The sequence below is a fragment of the Miscanthus floridulus genome, chromosome 11 (genome assembly GCF_019320115.1).
Source record: "Miscanthus floridulus cultivar M001 chromosome 11, ASM1932011v1, whole genome shotgun sequence".
In the NCBI taxonomy this organism is placed as follows: Eukaryota; Viridiplantae; Streptophyta; class Magnoliopsida; order Poales; family Poaceae; genus Miscanthus; species Miscanthus floridulus.
The window spans coordinates 97,224,926-97,243,518 of NC_089590.1; the positions used below are offsets into that span (position 1 = coordinate 97,224,926).

Consider the following 18,593-nt stretch of genomic DNA (forward strand, 5'->3'; position numbering starts at 1 on the left):
TAAATCTTGTATTTTAGATGTTGTGGTCGGAGATACTCTAAGCGGCATGCGTATTCTTTTCCCCGTGTGGGAAGGGACCAGGGAGCACCTGCTCTGCTGCACCTCGAGTTTCCCTTTCTTTTAACGAACTTTCCATGGCTTTTGGCCGCCCAGATGACGTGATGGAGCCTGGACCGCTCTGCCTGCGTCTTCGTGATGGGTCTCTGTCGCTTGCTGCTCGCCACTTGTTGCGTTGGTGCGGCTTGGCTCTTCTGAAACTGAAAGGGGTCCATGTAGTACCCGTACATTTCAGTTCACCGTACCACTAAGCCCTGGTTTAGTTCCTCACTCTAAAGCTGGAGTTCGTATCACATCGGATGCTTTATACATACGTAAAGTATTAAATATAGACTAAAAATAATTAATTATATAGATTATGATTAATTTACGAGACAAAATTTTTAAACCTAATTAGTCTATGATTTGACAATGTTGTGTTACAGCAACAGTACATGTGCTAATATTGAATTAATTAGCCTTAATAAATTTCTCTCGTGAATTAATAAGGACTTCTATAATTTGTTTTATTATTATTATATAAACATTCTCATGTGATATCCCTAAACTTTAACCTCTGTATTTAAACACCACCTAAACAAAACATTATAGTAGTCATACATTAAAGAAGCAGCAGCCGAAGATTCTTCTCGGCCATGTTCGCTGAACTGCAAAGCCAGATTAAAAGTACGGTTTGTTAATTTATTATAAAAAATACTGTATCATAGCGAGCTGAAGCCATAAGTTAAAGCAAACAGCGTCGTCCAAAAGCTGACGATCTGATGCGTGCTTGGCAACCTCAGGTCTCCCGAACTCTGATGCTCTGGAACCTGGAAGCAGGCTCCTCCAAAATCCAAACAACTCGCATGTTCGGAACTGAACCGTTCTATGTCAAATCTATGAAATTTAAAGGGACGCGACAGGTCTGTGCTATAGATGGAAGTGCTACCTCTCCCTCTCACCCTTTTCTCTGATGAACCCGACCGGTCGTGGAAAGAGTTGTTTCCACTGGTCATCATAGATTCCTACTCCCACAGGACAAAATTTGATCTAAGTGCCATGACAAAAAAAAAGAACATCTGCAAAAGGATGCAATTTTAGTGTAGACAACCTCAGTCAAAAGCATCTAAAGTTTGACAAAACGTTAAAGAAAAATAGGAATATTTATGACACTAAATATGTACATAAAAATATAACATGATAAATATATAGATACTTATTTAGTACTATAATCATCTCAACTACTCCCTCCATTTTGAAATACAGGGCTGCTGTATTAGTATGCAAAATTTTTTTTTGTAAACTTTGACCATCAGTTATCATATACAGTAAGGAGTAGTAAGAGAAACTAGTGGTCAAAATATATCTTGAAATACTTATTCAGATGTTAAAAAAAAACAGCAAGCCCTGATGCGCATGCAGGTTAAAAAAGGAATGGAGTGTACTCGTTATCGTCATCATCATTCAGAGCTTGCTTGTCCGCGGGCACAGCGCGTGGCTGGCTCGAACGCGCGCGGTGCCAGTGCTTCTTTTTCACTCCAAAGTCAGCTCATCAGCTCACTGTAAATTGTAATCTAACAATCGCAAGTTGTTTCTCTCTCGGGCCGCATGCACACGCCACGCGGCAACAGAGCTGACCTCGCACCAATGCGTGCGAGTGTGCGACGAGGCGCGCGAGTTTGCTGCAATCTAGCCACAGCACTCGCGTTCCGGACGGACGACGGAGGCGGCAGGCGGCCCCTTGGATAGGAAGCGAGGTCGTCGTGTTGCGGCGGCAGGCTTGGCAGGCAGCATCAACCAGACAGCAGGTAGCAGACTCGCCGTGGCTTTGGCGTCGGATGGACTTGACCGGAGGCGCTGCTACTGCTAGCTGGGGCCTGCCGGCGCGCGCCCAGTCGGCCGCTAGTGGCCAGTGGCGGCAGCAATTGTGCTCCACAGCTGTGGCCGCGCTGCGCGTGCGTGCGGGGAGTGGGACGGATCGGACAGCCCTGCCCCCGGTCCGGCGGCCCCCCGGTTATGGATAAGCTTAGGCTCGTGCCGCGGACAGCGATAGATCGCGGCCAAATCCAGAGCTCCTTGCTGCTCCCCGCCCCGGCCCCAGCCGGCTCGTCGCGCGCCGCCGGTCGTCGCCGCGCGCACGGCCCTCCTGTCGGGCCTGCTGTGCACCCGTGAAAACCGACCCGCGTTACATGCTGCTCAGGCTCTGAAAAGTGGAGAGAATCGAAAATGTTACGCGGCGATAGCGAGGGTGTGACTGCTGACAGGCTGGCAAGTTCCGGGAAGGGATGTCGTCGACCCCGGCCGAATCGCCGTCGGCGCCTCTGGCTTTTTGTTGGCTCGCGCGCGCGCCGGCAGCTCCACTAGGAGCTCCACCGGACAGCGATATGATGCTGCTTTTTTAAAACAAAAAAAGATAGAGAGAAAAACTTTGAGAGTCATTCTGGACTGTTGATGGTCTGAGCAGGGGTTCACCATCTGTGACTGTGACACATTGTGATACGTTTCGGCGTTTCTTGAATTCTTGTGCACGCACGCACTTGCTAACAACTCCTCCCCCTGGATTCAATTCCTCTGCTTCACGCAAAACCCACTGAACGAGCAGGCATTCCATTACCGTCAGCTAATGCCCACGATCCTGCAGGGCCCAGCAGGCATTAGCATTTACCAGCAAAGAATGATTAGCGTGGCCAATGCAACCCCACATGCAGATGCCGATGCGGCAACGCCAAAACGTGCGGTTCGGGGGCCAGGGCCGACCGGCAGGCGCGGCGGCAGCAGCCGGGCAAGGAAGGATTCGTCGAATCGAGATCGAGAAAACATGGCCATGGCATGACGGCCGAGCCAGCGGGGCACCCCTCCATTCGCCTCGCCGGCCGGCCGGCCCGTCCGTCCGCCGGAAGCGACCAGACCAACAGTCCACTTCCACCATGGCAGTGGCCGCGCCGACTTGGCAAATTGCATGGAATTGGACGGGGCGCACCAGCATTCGCAGCATCTTAACGCCTAAGCAAGCATCCGTTCACCCGTCCGGCATTTTCCTTTTCCTCACAAAGTCCCAATGATGACGGGCGGCCCTGGCCCTGCTGCCCCGTCATCGTCGTGCAGCCTGCAGTGCAGGGATCCGATTCGATCGGCTCGATCCGGCGGATCGGAGGCGCAGCACAAGACTAGACTGGGATGCCGACCGCGGCAAATATCTCTCGTTAAACAAAACCACCTGCAAATCCTCGAGGGGCCCCGGCTCGAATTTGAAATTCCACGAGACTTTGACTGCCGAACGCACAAGTGCACTGCACTGAAATTTCGCGACGGTCCTTTGCTATTGCTAGCTAGCATCCACTGCTGCATTAGCAGTTTAGATGGTCACTTTGTCAGCCGTCACCGCTCCCCACTGAGCCGTGCTTATCCCGGAACTTTGCCATGGCAGCAGGATCCATTGGCGTTGGCGTTGGCGTTGGCGTTGGCTGTTGGCACCCCCATGCATCGGCCATCGCTTTCGCACGGATCTCCTCCGCTCGTCAGCACAGTGTTTCACTCTCTTCCCCCTCGAATCAGTAGTAATAAATAATGAAACGTCCTAATAATGCAAGCAAATACATATAATAAACAAAAAGGCTCGAGCAACACATCACACCAGCCACCAAGTGCACAACTTTCACAAGGCAGGCAGGCAGGTAGCCAGAGGAGGGAGGATGAACGAGTCCGTGTCCGGTCGTCATAGTGAAATCTGGGAGTGGATTGATTAGTGCATGGTAATGATGATGATGACAGTGCGTGGTGGTCTAAAGAGGGAGGAGGAGGAAGAAGAAGAAGATGGAAAGAGAAGCAGGGCCGGGCCAGGGCATGCACAATCGCACCGGCCATGGGAAAGATAAGGGATGATTAAGACTTGAGAGCCCCCACCACCACCCGCTTTATTCAGTTGCTGTTGCTCCGCGCTCAAGCTGATGGAGATGCCTGCCATGGCCCATCGCGAGTTGGTTAGGCTGGGCGCAACCACGTGTTTTAGGTAACATAGGATTAAGATCAACAGCCTCTACCTTTTTTCTACCTTTAGCCTTCAGCCTTCAGCCTCCACAGATCATAGATTATAATTTTTTTTCTATGAAAGGACAAATCACAGATCCGCTGCCGCCGCCACCACCACTGCCATGGCCGGCGCGGGCGTGGGCACCGGGGCGACCTCGCCGGTCGCCGTCATCGGCGCCGGTGATCACCGGTGAGAAAGAGAGATACAAAAAAAATTAATGTGTTTTTTTATGCTAAAACACATGTGCGTTGTATAGCATTTCTAAAATTAAAAGCACCCTCGCGAATGGTTTTGAAATCCGAATTTGAAAGTGATGCGCGTCTAGTTTGAGGTTAGGTCAGTTCTTGACTTCTTGTACAGCAGTATATATATATAAGTAGCTCAGTACCACCACTGTTTTTTTTTTTTTGAAAAAAATGAATGTGATAGGAGAGCGCCTTATCCATGCTCACTGTAGCTTCAAGCAATCAAGCTGCAGCTGCTGTTCACCCCCTATCAAAATCGACTTCGTTATCCTTCTCGTCTTTTGGACGCATGTACAGGCCTACTGTACATGTATCTGTATGTATTACGAGCTGTGGCAGCAAGAACTTGCTGTTGTGGTTTTATTTGTTTAGGTGTTGGCAGATGGTACTAGCAAGTCTCACTTTTGTCACCCCCAACAAAAAGGGTGATTAAAACTTGTTTGAAAAGCTATCACAGGCTTACTGCAGCAACATCAGTCTTTCCGGAATGCATTGCTGGCTTAAATAAGAATCCTCCCTGCTGATCACTCTCTCACCCACCTGAAGGCACAACTGGCAATGAAAAAGTGTTTGGTAGATAGAATAAATAAACACAAAACGTGTCCTGAAGAAGCACTTTTTTTTTGTTTCAGACCTTTTGTAAAAGAAAAAAATGATTCCAGACCAAGTTGACATTATATGAAATGCCTCCAGTTCCTACTTAGGTGCTGTCACTAACCATCACACTTGCTGCCCGAAACATTAGTTGGTCTCGAACTATTATTGAATTATACAGTTGGACCGAATTCCATAATCCACACCACTGATTGAGGTCAGTGGATCAGATATCCTGATCGAAGACCTTAATCTAGCCACATATACATAGCTTATTCTAGGGTGGTTCGAACTAATTAAATTATAGCCGAACAAATTTGGATGCACCACGAAGCATGTATGTATGGTGATAGAATATAATCGTTTGTTATTTGCCAAATCATCATCAAGTGGTATTTAGTTTAGGAGAAGCAAGGAATAAAGCAGCTAGCGGGGCTCTGAGAGGTGAGAGAAGAAGAGAGCGTCAAGGAAAGCCACCTCTGTTGAACTGGACTGTACGGAAGGGAACCAAACTTGGGTGCTTAGGGTTCAAGCTTCAACTTTGGGACATTGTCTACACTAGGCCCTATTAGGCTTGCTGAATCTTGGCTGAAACTAGCTGAAAAATACTGTTCTGGCTGAATTATTGTGAGAGAAAAACACTGTTCCGACAGAAAAAACAAACCGAACAAACCGAATATGAGGTAAGCCGAACGAGACCTAATTAACAAATCGCTCACTAGGAATGCTTTAGTTTAACAAATGCATGGACAGGAAGTGCCATCTGTTGTTAATAAGAACGGAGCAAGTACATGAATGCTCCTATTTTTTTCTATCGGATTTTAGTATAACCATCTACAGTACACACACTTTTTTCAAAATTTGTTCCAGAAAAGTACATTAAGTCGCAATCATTAATGCAAAGAGTCCATCTAGAACCGTCAACAATCTATATCTATATCTATATATGTCTTCAAATAGTAAACTGCACAGAATCAACATACAAACTATCCACTTAGCAACCCATAATTATAGTCCAGTAGCATGCGCAATTTTGATATACATGTTAGCACGACACATAATCCACTAACATGCATTTAGGACCTGTTGTGAGCTGTGCCAAACAGACCCTTAGTTATCCACATCAGCGCAGTACGCGCATTGAGTAATTATATGTATAGTTTTCTTTTGAAACAATAATTATATGTATGGTCTAATTTCATTTGAAATCATCTGCAATTCTCGCAGCAAAGCATGAGGTATGTTTCTTGTAGCACTACTACAATAAACTTAATGGAGGCGGTCGTTTTGTATTTTCAGAGGCAGGCAGGCAACCGCCTCCGTCGAAAGTTCACGATTAATCCGACGGAGGCGGTTGCCTTGCCCGCCTCGGTTAATTAGTTAGCGGAGGAGGGCGGTAAATCGATAAAAAAAATCCAAGCCCGACGCCGAGCCCACTCTCAGGCCCAACACTGAGCCCGCTTCCAGGAACGTCGTGCCGCTGTTGGTGATCGGATCCACGCCCACGCCGCCGCTAGTTGCAAGATCCGTGTCGGTGGTGGCCAGATCCGCGCCCTTGCCGCCGTTGGTGGCCGGATCCGCGAGCCCTGACGCCGGATCTAGCGGATCCGCGAGCCTCGACGTCGGATCTAGCGGATCTGCGAGCCTCGACGCCGGATCCGCAGCCCAGCCACGCGCTCGGGCGTCGGAGCCCCGCGCCACTGTCGGAGGACGGGAGCCGTGCGCCGTGCCGACGCCGGAGAGAGACGAGCGCCTCCAGAGGCCCCTCCCCGCCGCCGCCGCAGCCTAACACAAGTAGCCCGTCGTGTGCGAGCGCCTCCCACCACCTCCAGAGAGCGCCCAATGCGAGAGGAGAGAGGGAGCGCCCGCCTGAAAGAGATGAGAGAGAGGGAGGGAGCGGGCCATATGCATCCACGAGAGAGACGAGAGAGAGAGAGCGGGCCATGCATGTGCGAGAGACGTGAGAGAGACGAGCGCCACCTCTCTCGTGAGGACTGAGCTGAGAGAGGAGAGAGAGTGGTGTGCGGCGGCGGGTGAGGGAATGAGAGATCGCTGTGGATAACACACACACACACATATATATATATATATATATATATATATACACACACACACACACTATGAGTGTTGGCCGGGATGGGCTGCTTGCCGGGCCACCATTTTTGGAGGCGGGCCTTACTACGTAACCGCCACGGTTAATCGATTAACCGAGACGGTCGTCTTATAATAACCGCCTCGGTTAATGTCGATTAACCGAGACGGTTGTGTTAGGGTAACCGCCTCAATTAATCGACATTAACCGAGGCGTAGGCGGTCGCATTAGGTTGCCCGCCTCCGTTAATAATTAACCGAGGCGGTTGTTGGGCCGCCTGCCTGGCCACCGAATAACGGACGCGGGCAACCGGCCCGCCCGCCTCCGAGCCATTTTGTCAAACGCCTCGGTTAAGTTTTATTGTAGTAGCGTAGTACTCTAGTTTAATCTCTAGAGAGGGAGGAGATTTTCAACGCTCTCGAGACATATAAATACTCCTTCCGTTCAGGAAAGAATGTAATTATGGGATCCGTGTCAGTTAAAGTAACTCAAGTTTAACCGATTTTATAGTAAATATTATTAGCATTTATGTCTCCAAACAAAATTTATTATAAAAAAATATTCTATAACTAATCTAACGGTACGTATTTTATATCATAAATGATAGTGATTTTTTATTCAAATTTAGTCGAACTTTAAACTGTTTGATTTCTCGAAAAACGAGAATTACATTTTTTTTTTTCGTGCACGAAGGGAGTACACAGTACACATCTGATATTCTGATGTGCCGGACAACGTTGTTCTTCCCTTGTCCAGGGCACGATCTGGCGGACCACCTGATCGATGGATCGATCTTATATTCTCATCCGGCCTTTGGCAAAAGCCAAGCAAGGAACAAATAAAGCCTGCTCATCATCAGCAACGGCAATGGCGCTTCTCGAGCAAGCTGCGCGCCGCCGAGAGCACACAGATACAGACAGCTTGTAAAATGCAACGCCCATGCATGCATGTAAAGAGCCACGGACGGAGCGAGCCACCCGTTGGGCTGCGTCAGTAACGCTGGGATTCCGCTAATCCCACGTGATTTGGACAGCAGCGCGCGGGCAACCCGCAGCTCATTTAGCCCCTGCATAACCTGGCGATCTCCACATCGGTCGGTCGGTCGCGGATGTGCGTCGGCAGGTCGGTCTCGTCGCCCGCCGGCAGCGCTGTTGAATGCACGCAGCCTAGGCAGGTCGCGATCCGGCAGCGGCTTCGTTCCTTCACCTGTGCTGTGCGGCCGCGCCGCCAGCTGCAGCTGGGCGACAGCGACGGCCGGCCGGCCGTCGATGTCTCGAGGACGGACAGGGCAGGGGCCAGGGATGTGCGTGACGGCGACGGTGATGGCTCGGCGCGCGCGGTCGGCGGCAGAGTGTTGCCCTCAGTGGTGTGGCGGCGTATCCGCACTCAATCTACAGTAGCCTGCGCTGCGATGTACACAGCACAGCACGTACGTACGGTTCCTGTTTATTGGTACTCGTACATCTCTCCTGAGAAAAACGTTTCCTGGACAAGTTGCATGGCATAAGCTGATTTATTTACGGAAATGGCAGGGGAGAGGAGGAAGATGAACAGTACGAGACTGCCTGCCTGTGCTGTACTCCTACGTGATGGCGGCAACCTCGTGGTGCTGTGACTGGACTCCTGGCGCGTCAACGTGATCCGCCGCGAGGAGGCCAGGTGACGTCGACCGCTTGCTTGGTGGGCGGCGGCGCGGCGGGCGCTGGGCTCGGCATGCAGAGCAGAGCGGCAAGAAGGATCTGGATTCTGGAAGGCAAACAAATCCGCGCAGCGCACGCACTTTCCCCCCAGCCCAGGAAAAAAGGGGCAGGCAGGTCCACTCTACCCGTCCTTGCGAGACGACCCTGATCCATGACTATACTGCGCTTGTTTGTTTCTGGTAGAGACTCTTTTCCTCTACTCCTGCAACTTTTTAACCGTTTGGTGAGTGTTAGTAGAAGTACTACTACGAGTAGTAGTTAAAAATAATGCTACTACGACTCTACGAGGACCAACGGTTTGGTAAAAGACACGATGCTTCCCCCACCTGCCCTGCTCTGCGCCTTTGGAACCACTGTTGGGCTTTCACCACGCCTGGGCTGATCTGGATCGGGCAGGTGGTGGCTGATCATCGATCGATCTGGGAAATGCATTGTTTACACCAGGAGGACGGACGGCCCGAGCCGTGTGCCCGTATCCACTGCCCATGGCCAAGTGCAGCTGGATCGGGGAACTGGAGCACCTGCGCCAGCGTCGTCGTCGTCAGGTCTGGACATTTCTCAAGGCAAAACTCTTAAAAAAAAATCTCAATGCAACCAACCGTGCCTGCCGACGCTCGAAACTGTTTCACGGGACACGGAGGGCGACGTCTTTTCTGGACCAAAATAAAGCGGGCGTAATCGTAATCCAGACGGACTGGCCAAAAGGCAGCGGGAGTTGGAATGATTACCCCGAGCAGTGCAGGTCCCCGGTCCGGCCGCGAATGAGGATGCCGGGGCATGGCGCGCCGCGCACGCGGCACGCCCACTCGCCTCGCCACCAAGGTTGGGTTGGGTGTGGTCGGTCCAGTGGATTGGAATTGGAATTGGAATTGGATTGGATTGGACCCGTCCCTTTCCCTTCCCTTCGCACTTCGCAGTCACACCTGCGGGAATGTCCAGTTTCGTGGAGTGCCACTCGACGGTCTGTCAATTGCTACGAGTTTTAACGGCTTTGTAGTGGTAGCATTTTTGGGAGCTCAAAAGGTGGAAAACGGAGGAGTACGTCGCAATCCTCGACTCTTGATAATGCAAATGCATAGTCAAGATAATGTAAATTGTCTTTCTTTCTTTCTTTTTTTTGTTTTCTCGTAGGAAGCCTCCTAAGATTTTGGCCCTCTTTGGAATCTAGGACATTTTAAAACATGTTTTTTCATCTGAAAATCAACTGATTATTGTTAGTGAAAATTTTGTGTTCCAAAGGAGGCTTATCTTTCTTTTTATCCATAGAAACATGCATTGTTAGTGTCAGTTTGTTTAAGAAAAACGACAACCTGAACTTGTAATAAATACATAAGTACTCGATCATCAAACTTTTACTACTTCATTCACTTATGCTCAATTTATTTAAATGTATATATAGTAGCACGTGACAAAACCGGGAAAAATTCCAATAATCCAATTTAGATGAGATCCACAGACCCTCTGGCGTCGCGCCCGCCGCTGGCCTCCCCTCCCCTCCGGCCCTCCCCCCATAAATAGCCGCGCACCCGCTCCACTGCGCTCTCGGTCCATGCCCATCGCCTCCTCCTCTCCTCCCCATTACTCACGCCGCGACGCTGACACCAGCTCAGCTCGCGCTCGTCCCGCCTCCTCCCCTGCCGCTGCCAGCACCCACCCTCTCTCTACCGCCCCGCGCCATGTCATACGGCCACGCCTCGCGGCACCGCGGCGGGGGCATTCCCTCCACGACGGTGCTCGCGGCGAAGGTGGCCCTGGCCTCCGCGGCGCTGGCCGCGGCCGCGTCCCTGGCGCGCCTCGCCGTCCCGCGCCTCGTGTCCGTGGCCGGCGCCGTGCTCCCGCGCGCCTGGGCCGTCGCGCGCCTCTGGCTCGTCCCACCCTACCTCTTCGTCACCGTGCACCTCATCATCCTCGTCATCTGGAAGCTCTCCGACCACAGGCACTTCCAGCAGGCCGCCCAGCACAAGGACCCCTGGCCGGTCGCGCAGCCGCAGCACACGGCGCTGGCCGCTCTCCACGGCCACGCCGCGGAGGTGGCTGCAGCACCGGCCGTCAAGGCCAAGGAGGACTTCGGCTCCCCGGCAGGGTACAGCGAGCCCCTGGAGGCCGAGTTCTCCCCGGACTCCGGCGGCGGCGAGTCCTGCGTCACCACGGAGTCCGACGAGGACGCCTCTTCTTCGCCTTCCCCGTCGTCATACGTCGCGGACGTGCGGCGTAGCCTGGCGCCGGCGCAGGAGCACGCCGTCCTCCTGGAGCGGGAGCCCTCGCTGCCGTCGCAGGCCGTGGACGCCGACGGCGACGACGATCTGGACGCCACGTGGAACGCCATCATGCAGAAGACGCGCCCCGCTGCTACCCCTCCCGCGCAGCATCAGCAACCGCCGCAGCAGCTGCCTCCGCCGCCGAGGGCCCGTGACCCGTCGGTCGGCGCGGAGGAGATGAACCGCCGGTTCGACGACTTCATCAAGAAGAACCGCAACTCCTTCGGCCGGCAATAGGCGACCTACGATCCGACCCAGCCTCCCCGCCGCCGCCGCCGTACGATACGTATATAGTAGAAGACACATGCATCTTTGGTTTTTCATCTTGGTGTGCCGCCGAAGAGATCGCCGGAGCGGAGGGAGGCGGGTCATTCGAATCGCCATGCTTAGGTAGGTAAATTAGTAGAGTATCTCTTTTGGTGGAAGTGAAACAGCACAGTAAAAATCCGTCCTTGATCAAGATTAGTCGGCTGCTTAGCCGTGATGAGTTGTCGTTTGCGTGTCCGGAGGTTGGCGACGCCTTGGCGTGGCTGCTTTCCGTAAGAAAGCAAGAAATTGGTCGGCTTCTGCGCTAGCAGTCCGGTCCACTTCTTTAATCTTTCCCTTTCGGTGCCACCAAGATCTAACTGTAGATGCATGCTTGCTTAGTGCTGACTACTAATGCTCTGAATATTTCTGCGAGTGCAAACGAACGACTAATTGCAGTCAAAAGTAAAATCCTCTGACGAAGGTGTAGTCTGAATCTCTGAATTTTCAGTGCCAACACACTTGTTTTTCAGTAAAATATAACATAAAGTGATTCTAATCACAGAAAGTTATGCAAGTCACTGGGTGGAGACTTACATGTCCCCTGAACCCTGATTGCGCTAAAACAAGATGCCTGCAGTCAAATTTCTCCATGAACAAGCGGCCAAAACACTGGAACTGACGAATTTGTTTCGACCCTTTCAGGAATTTGCAGGCTGCGAAGGTTCTGGATGGATTATTGGATGGTGGTGACGTGGAGAGTAGCTAGATGACGTTAATGCGCTGAAATGATGGTTTGGGTTGGTACCTGGCTGTTAGGTTCTCCTTTTCAGTTGTTGCCCTTGCTCGCCTGGCATTTGTTCTAGCTTTCCTCTTTCTTTCTTTCTTTCTGCTACAGCTGTTTTACTGATTATAACAGTGCTAATTGTTCAAGTTCATATATATAATATATGGTGCTAATACTGGTGAAGTTGTGGGTGTGCCCGTGATTACTGATTACACATAAACTGTTGCTGCCACATGGGTTGTGTTTGTGTGAGTGTGGGAGAGGGAGAGGGAGATCCACAGGTTAAAGGCCATGCCACCACCTTGTTCCATGATTCTTTCTTATTTTTCATGGAATGGTCAGTAGATGCCTCCCTGTTGTATGTTGCTACAACCTACAGCGTGGGTATGGCCACTGTTTGTCTGACAGTCAGCAATTCTTGACAGCAAAACTTGGGTGCATGTGCTACTGTTGGTTAAAAACACACACACACACATCACATATTCACATATGCATCATGTGCAGATGACAAGACACAGCTATCATCAGGATTCAGGAAAGGTTTGGTTTTGCCCTGCACGCTGTTCCTCCCCCTCTCTCTCTCTCACACACACTATTCCTCTCCTACCCTCCTCCCGTGTGTAACGAAACGGTTAACGACAAACCAATCATCGTGGTCAAAAAAATCATCGAGATGCAATGAATCAGAGACTCCTCCCTTGAATTGTAAATGCTGCAAATAAACCTGATATGACAACCAACTTGTAGAGTCCCTGTTGGTTGGGCGCAGGCATGATGCGCAGAGAACATTTTTCAGCTTCCAGATACTCTGCAGTCTTGCTTTTCAGGCATGAGAAACAGTGGTAGTACTACGTCTGCGTACTTTGCTGTGAAAACTCTGCAGTTTTGCTTTCAGTGACACATGCAGAATCAGTTGCTGAGTAGTACTACAAGTCAATACTACCTGACGTCATGTTCGAGTACTAAATTCAAAATTTCTGAATGTTTAGAGTTCTGACTAGGCAATAAGTTACTTGCCTTCTGATAATTATACCTGAATATCAAAGGATATGCTTGTGTTGTACTCCTACATGGCCAATTCTTACTGTAGTGAATTTTCTGGAGATGAGACTGAAGTGGAGTGTGTCCCCCCTTGTGCTCCTGAAAGTGGCATCCGAGCTGCTTCAACAATCAACAGGATGCATGGCTCTTCACATCGCACTGCGAAAAGGGCCATATACTGAACCATCCCGGCCTTCCACTACTCCCAAACACAGCTGCATGATTGTGATCCGGCCGGTGAAGCAGGGAGTGCAGGGCAGGGCATCGCGTTGCTTTGCGTGAAAGGCAGCACCAGCAAGTCCCAAAAAACCAGCCCTTCGGCTCTATCGCAATTTCGAAAGCGCATTTCAGGTTTTATCCTCGTCATCCACAATCAACTTATCAATCAGAGCTGAGATCTGTATGGTGGATTCTTTCCTCTGCTGCTTCCCTAGCCTGCATAATGTTATGGGCTTGCATCCATCTCAACATCGAAAGGGGGTGGGTAGATGCACTTAAATTTGTAAAGGCTAGCTACACCCCTGGGTGTGAGTGTGAGTTGCTAGTTTCCTACCTCTGGACAAGAGATGTCACCAAGCTGTGATGGCCATGCATGCTGGCAGGATCAGGGTGCAATGCAACTTAAGACATCCAATCTGGCAGCAAAACCTGTGCCATCCGGCCTTGTTTTGTGGCTGCTCTTTCGTTTGAGACTACTAGCTAGGGTCTTAGCACCTCCTCCCTAGGCTTCAATTATGACACCTAAACTATCCATGAACAGGGTCTAATCACCACTTCCACTGACCCTGCAACAGCACCAGGGTATTGTACTGTTGTGGTGGTTATGCATGGTGACAGGGCAACAACCACCCCCATCTCCATGCATGGAGTACTTGCAAAACATTTTTGCATGCATGGACGATGGCTTGAAGTCTCTTCTTCACCTGTGGCCTGTGGTCCTCATGCCACTCACCACACACAAGTGTATTTTTGTTGTATATATATAACACTATATAGGAGTATTAGTATATGCTGATCATGATCACCACAATATAAATGCCTTGGCAATCTACCGTGCTTCTTCTTCTTGTATATGTACTTGCCGCGCCTATATATCCTATCCGGCTGAAAAAGACGGGCGCGGCAAAGTGCAGCGAACAACGCCGGTCGCGAGCAGGCAGGTACATGTACACATGCGCAATGGTGGACGCATCGGGACACAGCAGGAAGGGTGACGTGAGGTGAGGTTGCTGAGAGGAATCGGCAAAAGCGCCGTCGCCGCCGGCCCCCACCACCGCCGGCCTAGCTAGGCTTGTCGCCGTCGACGCCCCCGGAATAAGAATCACGGTGGCCCGTAGTCGTCAGCAGCAGCCATCCGTCTTCCGATCCACCACCGGTCGGTCGGGGCGTCGGGCTCATCCCGCTCGTGAGCAACTGAGCACGTCGTGTTCGTGTCACAGGTCAGTCGAAAAGGCATTCATGCGTCTCTCTAGCTGTCGGGTCAGCACGAAGGTAATCTCATTCTCAGGGACAGGAAACTGTTAAAAATGGCACAAGATGAAGGCTCTAGTGGCATTATTTCAGCTCTTCCTGCACATTCTCCAAAGATTAAAACAGAAGGCAATAAATAATGCTGTGTGAGTTTTTTGGAGATAGGAACATAGTGTGTACGTCAAGAGCGGTGCTATTGTCGTACGTACGTTTGGTAGGCGTATAGGCCGGGGTTGTCGTTGTCAGGCCAGGTTTGTGTGATGGTAGCCCTGACAACATCATGGCGTACTTGTCAGGTTAGTAGTACCTGGATTAGATTTTGGGTCACCAAGCAAGCGTCAGATTTTTCTTCGGCTCCACCTCTTAACAGCTAGTCAGGCGCCCTGGTCCAAATGCAAGGGCTGATGATCAGGGGTACCATAACTGTAGGATCGGAGGTCACTGTTTTTTTTAAAACTTAAGAAGGTCATTGTTTTATGTGAGCTTTGCTGGGACTTGGGTCACTGTACATTTAATATACCTGCAGAGATCGCTGAAATGCCGTTTGCCAACCTGAAATGGCATTCCATGTGTGTTAACTGTCAGCAGATTAGTTGGTCACCGAGGAGGAATAATCAGCTGGAGTATTGAAGGTATATATAGTGACAGCATATATACTACAGCATTGAGGAATAATCAGCTGGGAAAGTTTGGGTATGTTTTGTAACACCCCAGGTGTTTGTCACCAGTTAAGCAATGCGTTTGAGCTCAAACATGACATGTTAAGTGGTGATGAAAGTGTCAAGATCAAATCTACAAGAGTGAGCTCCAACTTAAACTGGGACAACACACCTTTACTTACATGTGTACCCTTGTTAAGATTATGCAAGAGTAATATCAAACATGCTTATTTCATGTACATTACATCAACATGCATCCATCTTGACCAGTGAAAAAGTGTCATGAAGTTTGGAATCAAGAAGTCACATGAAATGATAAGTTATAATCTTTCTTGGATTGCTTTATTAAGGGAATATGAGATATCGATCAAACCTTGCTACCTTGCCCAAATGACTCTAATTGAACTCTACCACAAAAGTCATGAGGGGTTCGTGTTGAGCAGAAGTCAAGAAAATGCCTCAATCGGTCTAAAACTCTAATTTAAGCTTTATCGTGATGCTACTTTGACTTGGTTTGAACTGTAGCTTAGAGTCTTTGCATGGCAGTGTAACCTAAATAAAAGTTGAATTTTGAGTGGAGTAGAACAAACTTTGTTTTTGTACCAAGAGCTAGATCAGCTTGTAAGCAAGTCAAACCGAGCCCTCAAGTTGGAATCCATGGCTGTTTTGGGAGCTCGAAATTTTGCTAAGTCTGGGTTAACTGAAAACTGATTTTTCAGTTTCATGAGCCCTACTTTGAAGCTCTCTATCTTCCAATATAATCCTAGTTAGACCAAAAACATTTAAGAAAAGTTTTAGTACTTATATAGATATACAGCATTTGTTACTATCGCTTATGCCAAAACTAAACGGATTAGGAGATACGAAGGGACAAAGATTGATGTTTAGTCACATTTTTGGGGTAGAATTTGAGTTTTGAATCTGATCGAACAGAACTGACCGTGTGCAGGACCGAGCGCCACGTGGTCTCGCGCTCGCTGCATGTGCGCCACCTCGCCGTCGCGTGTCGTTTTGGAGAGGCCGAGCCCGAGCCCTGCCCCTGCCCTCTCCACTCTCTCCCTTCCCCTTCCCTTTCCTGCTCTCTCCTGGCCGGCACCATGCCGCCGGCCAGCTCCCGCTGCCGCTCGCGCAGCCTGCGGCCGGGCCGCTGCTGCCCGCGGCTGGCCGAGCCAGGGCCCCGGCGCGGCCCCGGCCCTCCTTCGCAGCGAGCCAGCCAGCCAGCCGGCCAAGCGCCAGCGCGTTCGCCCTCGCCTGCTGCCACCGGCGCGCCGCCCTGCCGTCGCCTCTGGCCGCTGCCGCCCCAGCCACGCCGCTGTTGGCTCCAGCCGGCCGGGCTAAAGCCACAGACGGCCACGGCAGAGCCGGCCGGCCCTTTCCCTGCCACCGCTGGCCTCCAGCCAGCCAGCCCGGCCACCTTCCCGGCGCCTCTGCCGCGTGAGGTTGAAGAAGAAGAACCGAATCATAAATAGAAGCTTTTTCATGTGTCCACTTTGCATAAATGCCAGACACATATATTTATATATATGCGCTTAGTTGGTTTCTGAGATCTCTAGGGTTCCCAATGCAAAAGTATTTCTTTTTTCGGTTTAATCTTTTCTTTTGCAGATTTCGGTGCTAAACTTTGAAAAATCATAGTAATTAGTATAAAAATCTTAAAACAACAAATATGGACTTTTTGGAATTCTTGTGAAATTATCTATGCAGTAGATCTATAATATGGCATGTTTTAGTTTAATTATTTTGCTGTAAAATAGATTTATGCAGGTTAGGTTTTGAATACTAGTTGTACTTGTCTTTTTCATAACTGCAGTTGTATTGCTAAAATAAATGTGAATTTTTTATGGAATGCTACTCAGGCGATGGTTGATGTCAGGTAAAAATTTCAAGAGTTTAGGATTGATAGTTTAAGAGCTACAAAAATAACAAATACCCTATATTGCTTTGCTCCTATTCTGAATAGGCCTGCATGTTTGTATTAATTGGCTTAGTTATTACTTTTCTTAAGCTTTTCAAAAAGCTAAAAATCATAATTTTTGGTTAAGTAGATTTTTAGTTATAGTTGCTTAAATTTATGTGACTGTTTCTGCCCAAACCCAAATAGGGTTGCCTTGTTGGTACGACTTTTAATAATATAATTAGCTCTAGGTGTTTATAAAAAAGTTGTTTAGAATTTGCTAAGCTTTCTAAAAAGTCTAGAACCACATTTATTGGACATGTAGAACTCTAGTTATAGCTATTTAAAGTGGCATGTCAGATTCTGTACATGTTTTGGATAGAGATGCATTCATTGGATTAATTGACCTTGTTAACTATAGAATCATGTTAAGATGAGAATAATAAAGTTGTAGGTAACTTCATAAGCTTTTCAAAAAGTTATGATTCATGTTTGTTGGAGGTCTAGAACTCCAGCTATGTTTTTCTGAAGTTCCTATCAGTTTTCTGTACCACTGCTGTTTAGGCTTCATGTGCAGTTTTGCTTGTGCAATTATTTTCGTGATGTAAATGATGTTTGCTGTGGTTTTAGTGAATACCAAAGTTGTAGCTAATTTCATAATCTTACTTGTGTTCAAATTGCATGACCATAGGCCTGATAGTTTAGGAGTTATGAATTTGACAAATGATCTGTCATGTTTGGTCTATGCTCTATACAGATTTGAAGGATTTCATTGTTTGACCTAGTTAAGTATGAAATCATGTCTTAGTGATAATATAAGTGTTATAGTGATTTCCTTAAGATTTCCAAATTATCCTAGATCACCCCTTTTGGTGTTGTAGAGCTCCAGTTACAAGCTTGTGAAGTTGCATAGCAGAATCTGTCCAAGTCTGGACAGAGGTGCTCAATTATGCTTGATTGACCTTGTTAATTGTGGAATCACCTTGTGATTATAATAAACATGTTTTAGATAATTTAATAAGATTTCTATAAAGTTAAGTCTCATGCTTGTTGGATGTATGTAACTCCAGTTATGCATTTTTAAAATTACTACTACTTTTCTGTCCTAGTTCTATACATATCTGAAACATTGGTATGTTTGATCTAGTTAGCTTTGGAATAAGCTTTTGACGATATTAACAATGTTGTAGTTAATTTCATTAGCTTTCTAGAAAGTCTAGGATCACCTTCTTTGGATATCTGGATCTCTAATTATGGATAAAACAAGTGACTACTGTGCTGTTGTCCAGATTTCTATACATGTGCTATGTGATTGCTTTAGCTTGCTCTTGTTTTGGCTAAACATGTTGGTTAGTTCTTGATCAATGCATGAGTGCAATATCTGAACTTAAGTTCACTTATGTGCCATACTTAATATGCTTTCTATCCTTTTATAATAGGTTATGTGATGTTTAGTTAAATAACTCTAGGTGTCTATGTCTTACATGATCTTATGTTTGTCTTGAATGCTATTATGTAATGCATCTCATATTACCATTCTT

General features: G+C 48.6%; 1 protein-coding gene across 2 annotated transcripts; it reads left to right on the forward strand.

The window, feature by feature from the left end:
- The first annotated feature begins 10,232 nt into the window (after positions 1-10,232).
- On the forward strand, positions 10,233-12,180 carry LOC136494111 (uncharacterized). 2 transcript variants are annotated; one of them, XM_066490257.1, is made up of 2 exons: positions 10,233-11,345; positions 11,907-12,180. In XM_066490257.1, the coding sequence occupies exon 1, from the start codon at positions 10,374-10,376 to the stop codon at positions 11,190-11,192; it is 819 nt and encodes a 272-aa protein (XP_066346354.1). In that variant the 5' UTR covers positions 10,233-10,373; the 3' UTR covers positions 11,193-11,345; positions 11,907-12,180. The 2 variants fall into 2 exon arrangements, with proteins under 2 accessions (XP_066346354.1, XP_066346355.1); XM_066490258.1 differs by having other exon boundaries at positions 10,233-11,318.
- The last annotated feature ends 6,413 nt before the right edge of the window (positions 12,181-18,593 follow it).

Bases quoted from the DNA above. Each gene is read 5' to 3' on its own strand.
- LOC136494111 (XM_066490257.1), top strand. From the start codon at position 10,374: ATGTCATACGGCCACGCCTCGCGGCACCGCGGCGGGGGCATTCCCTCC.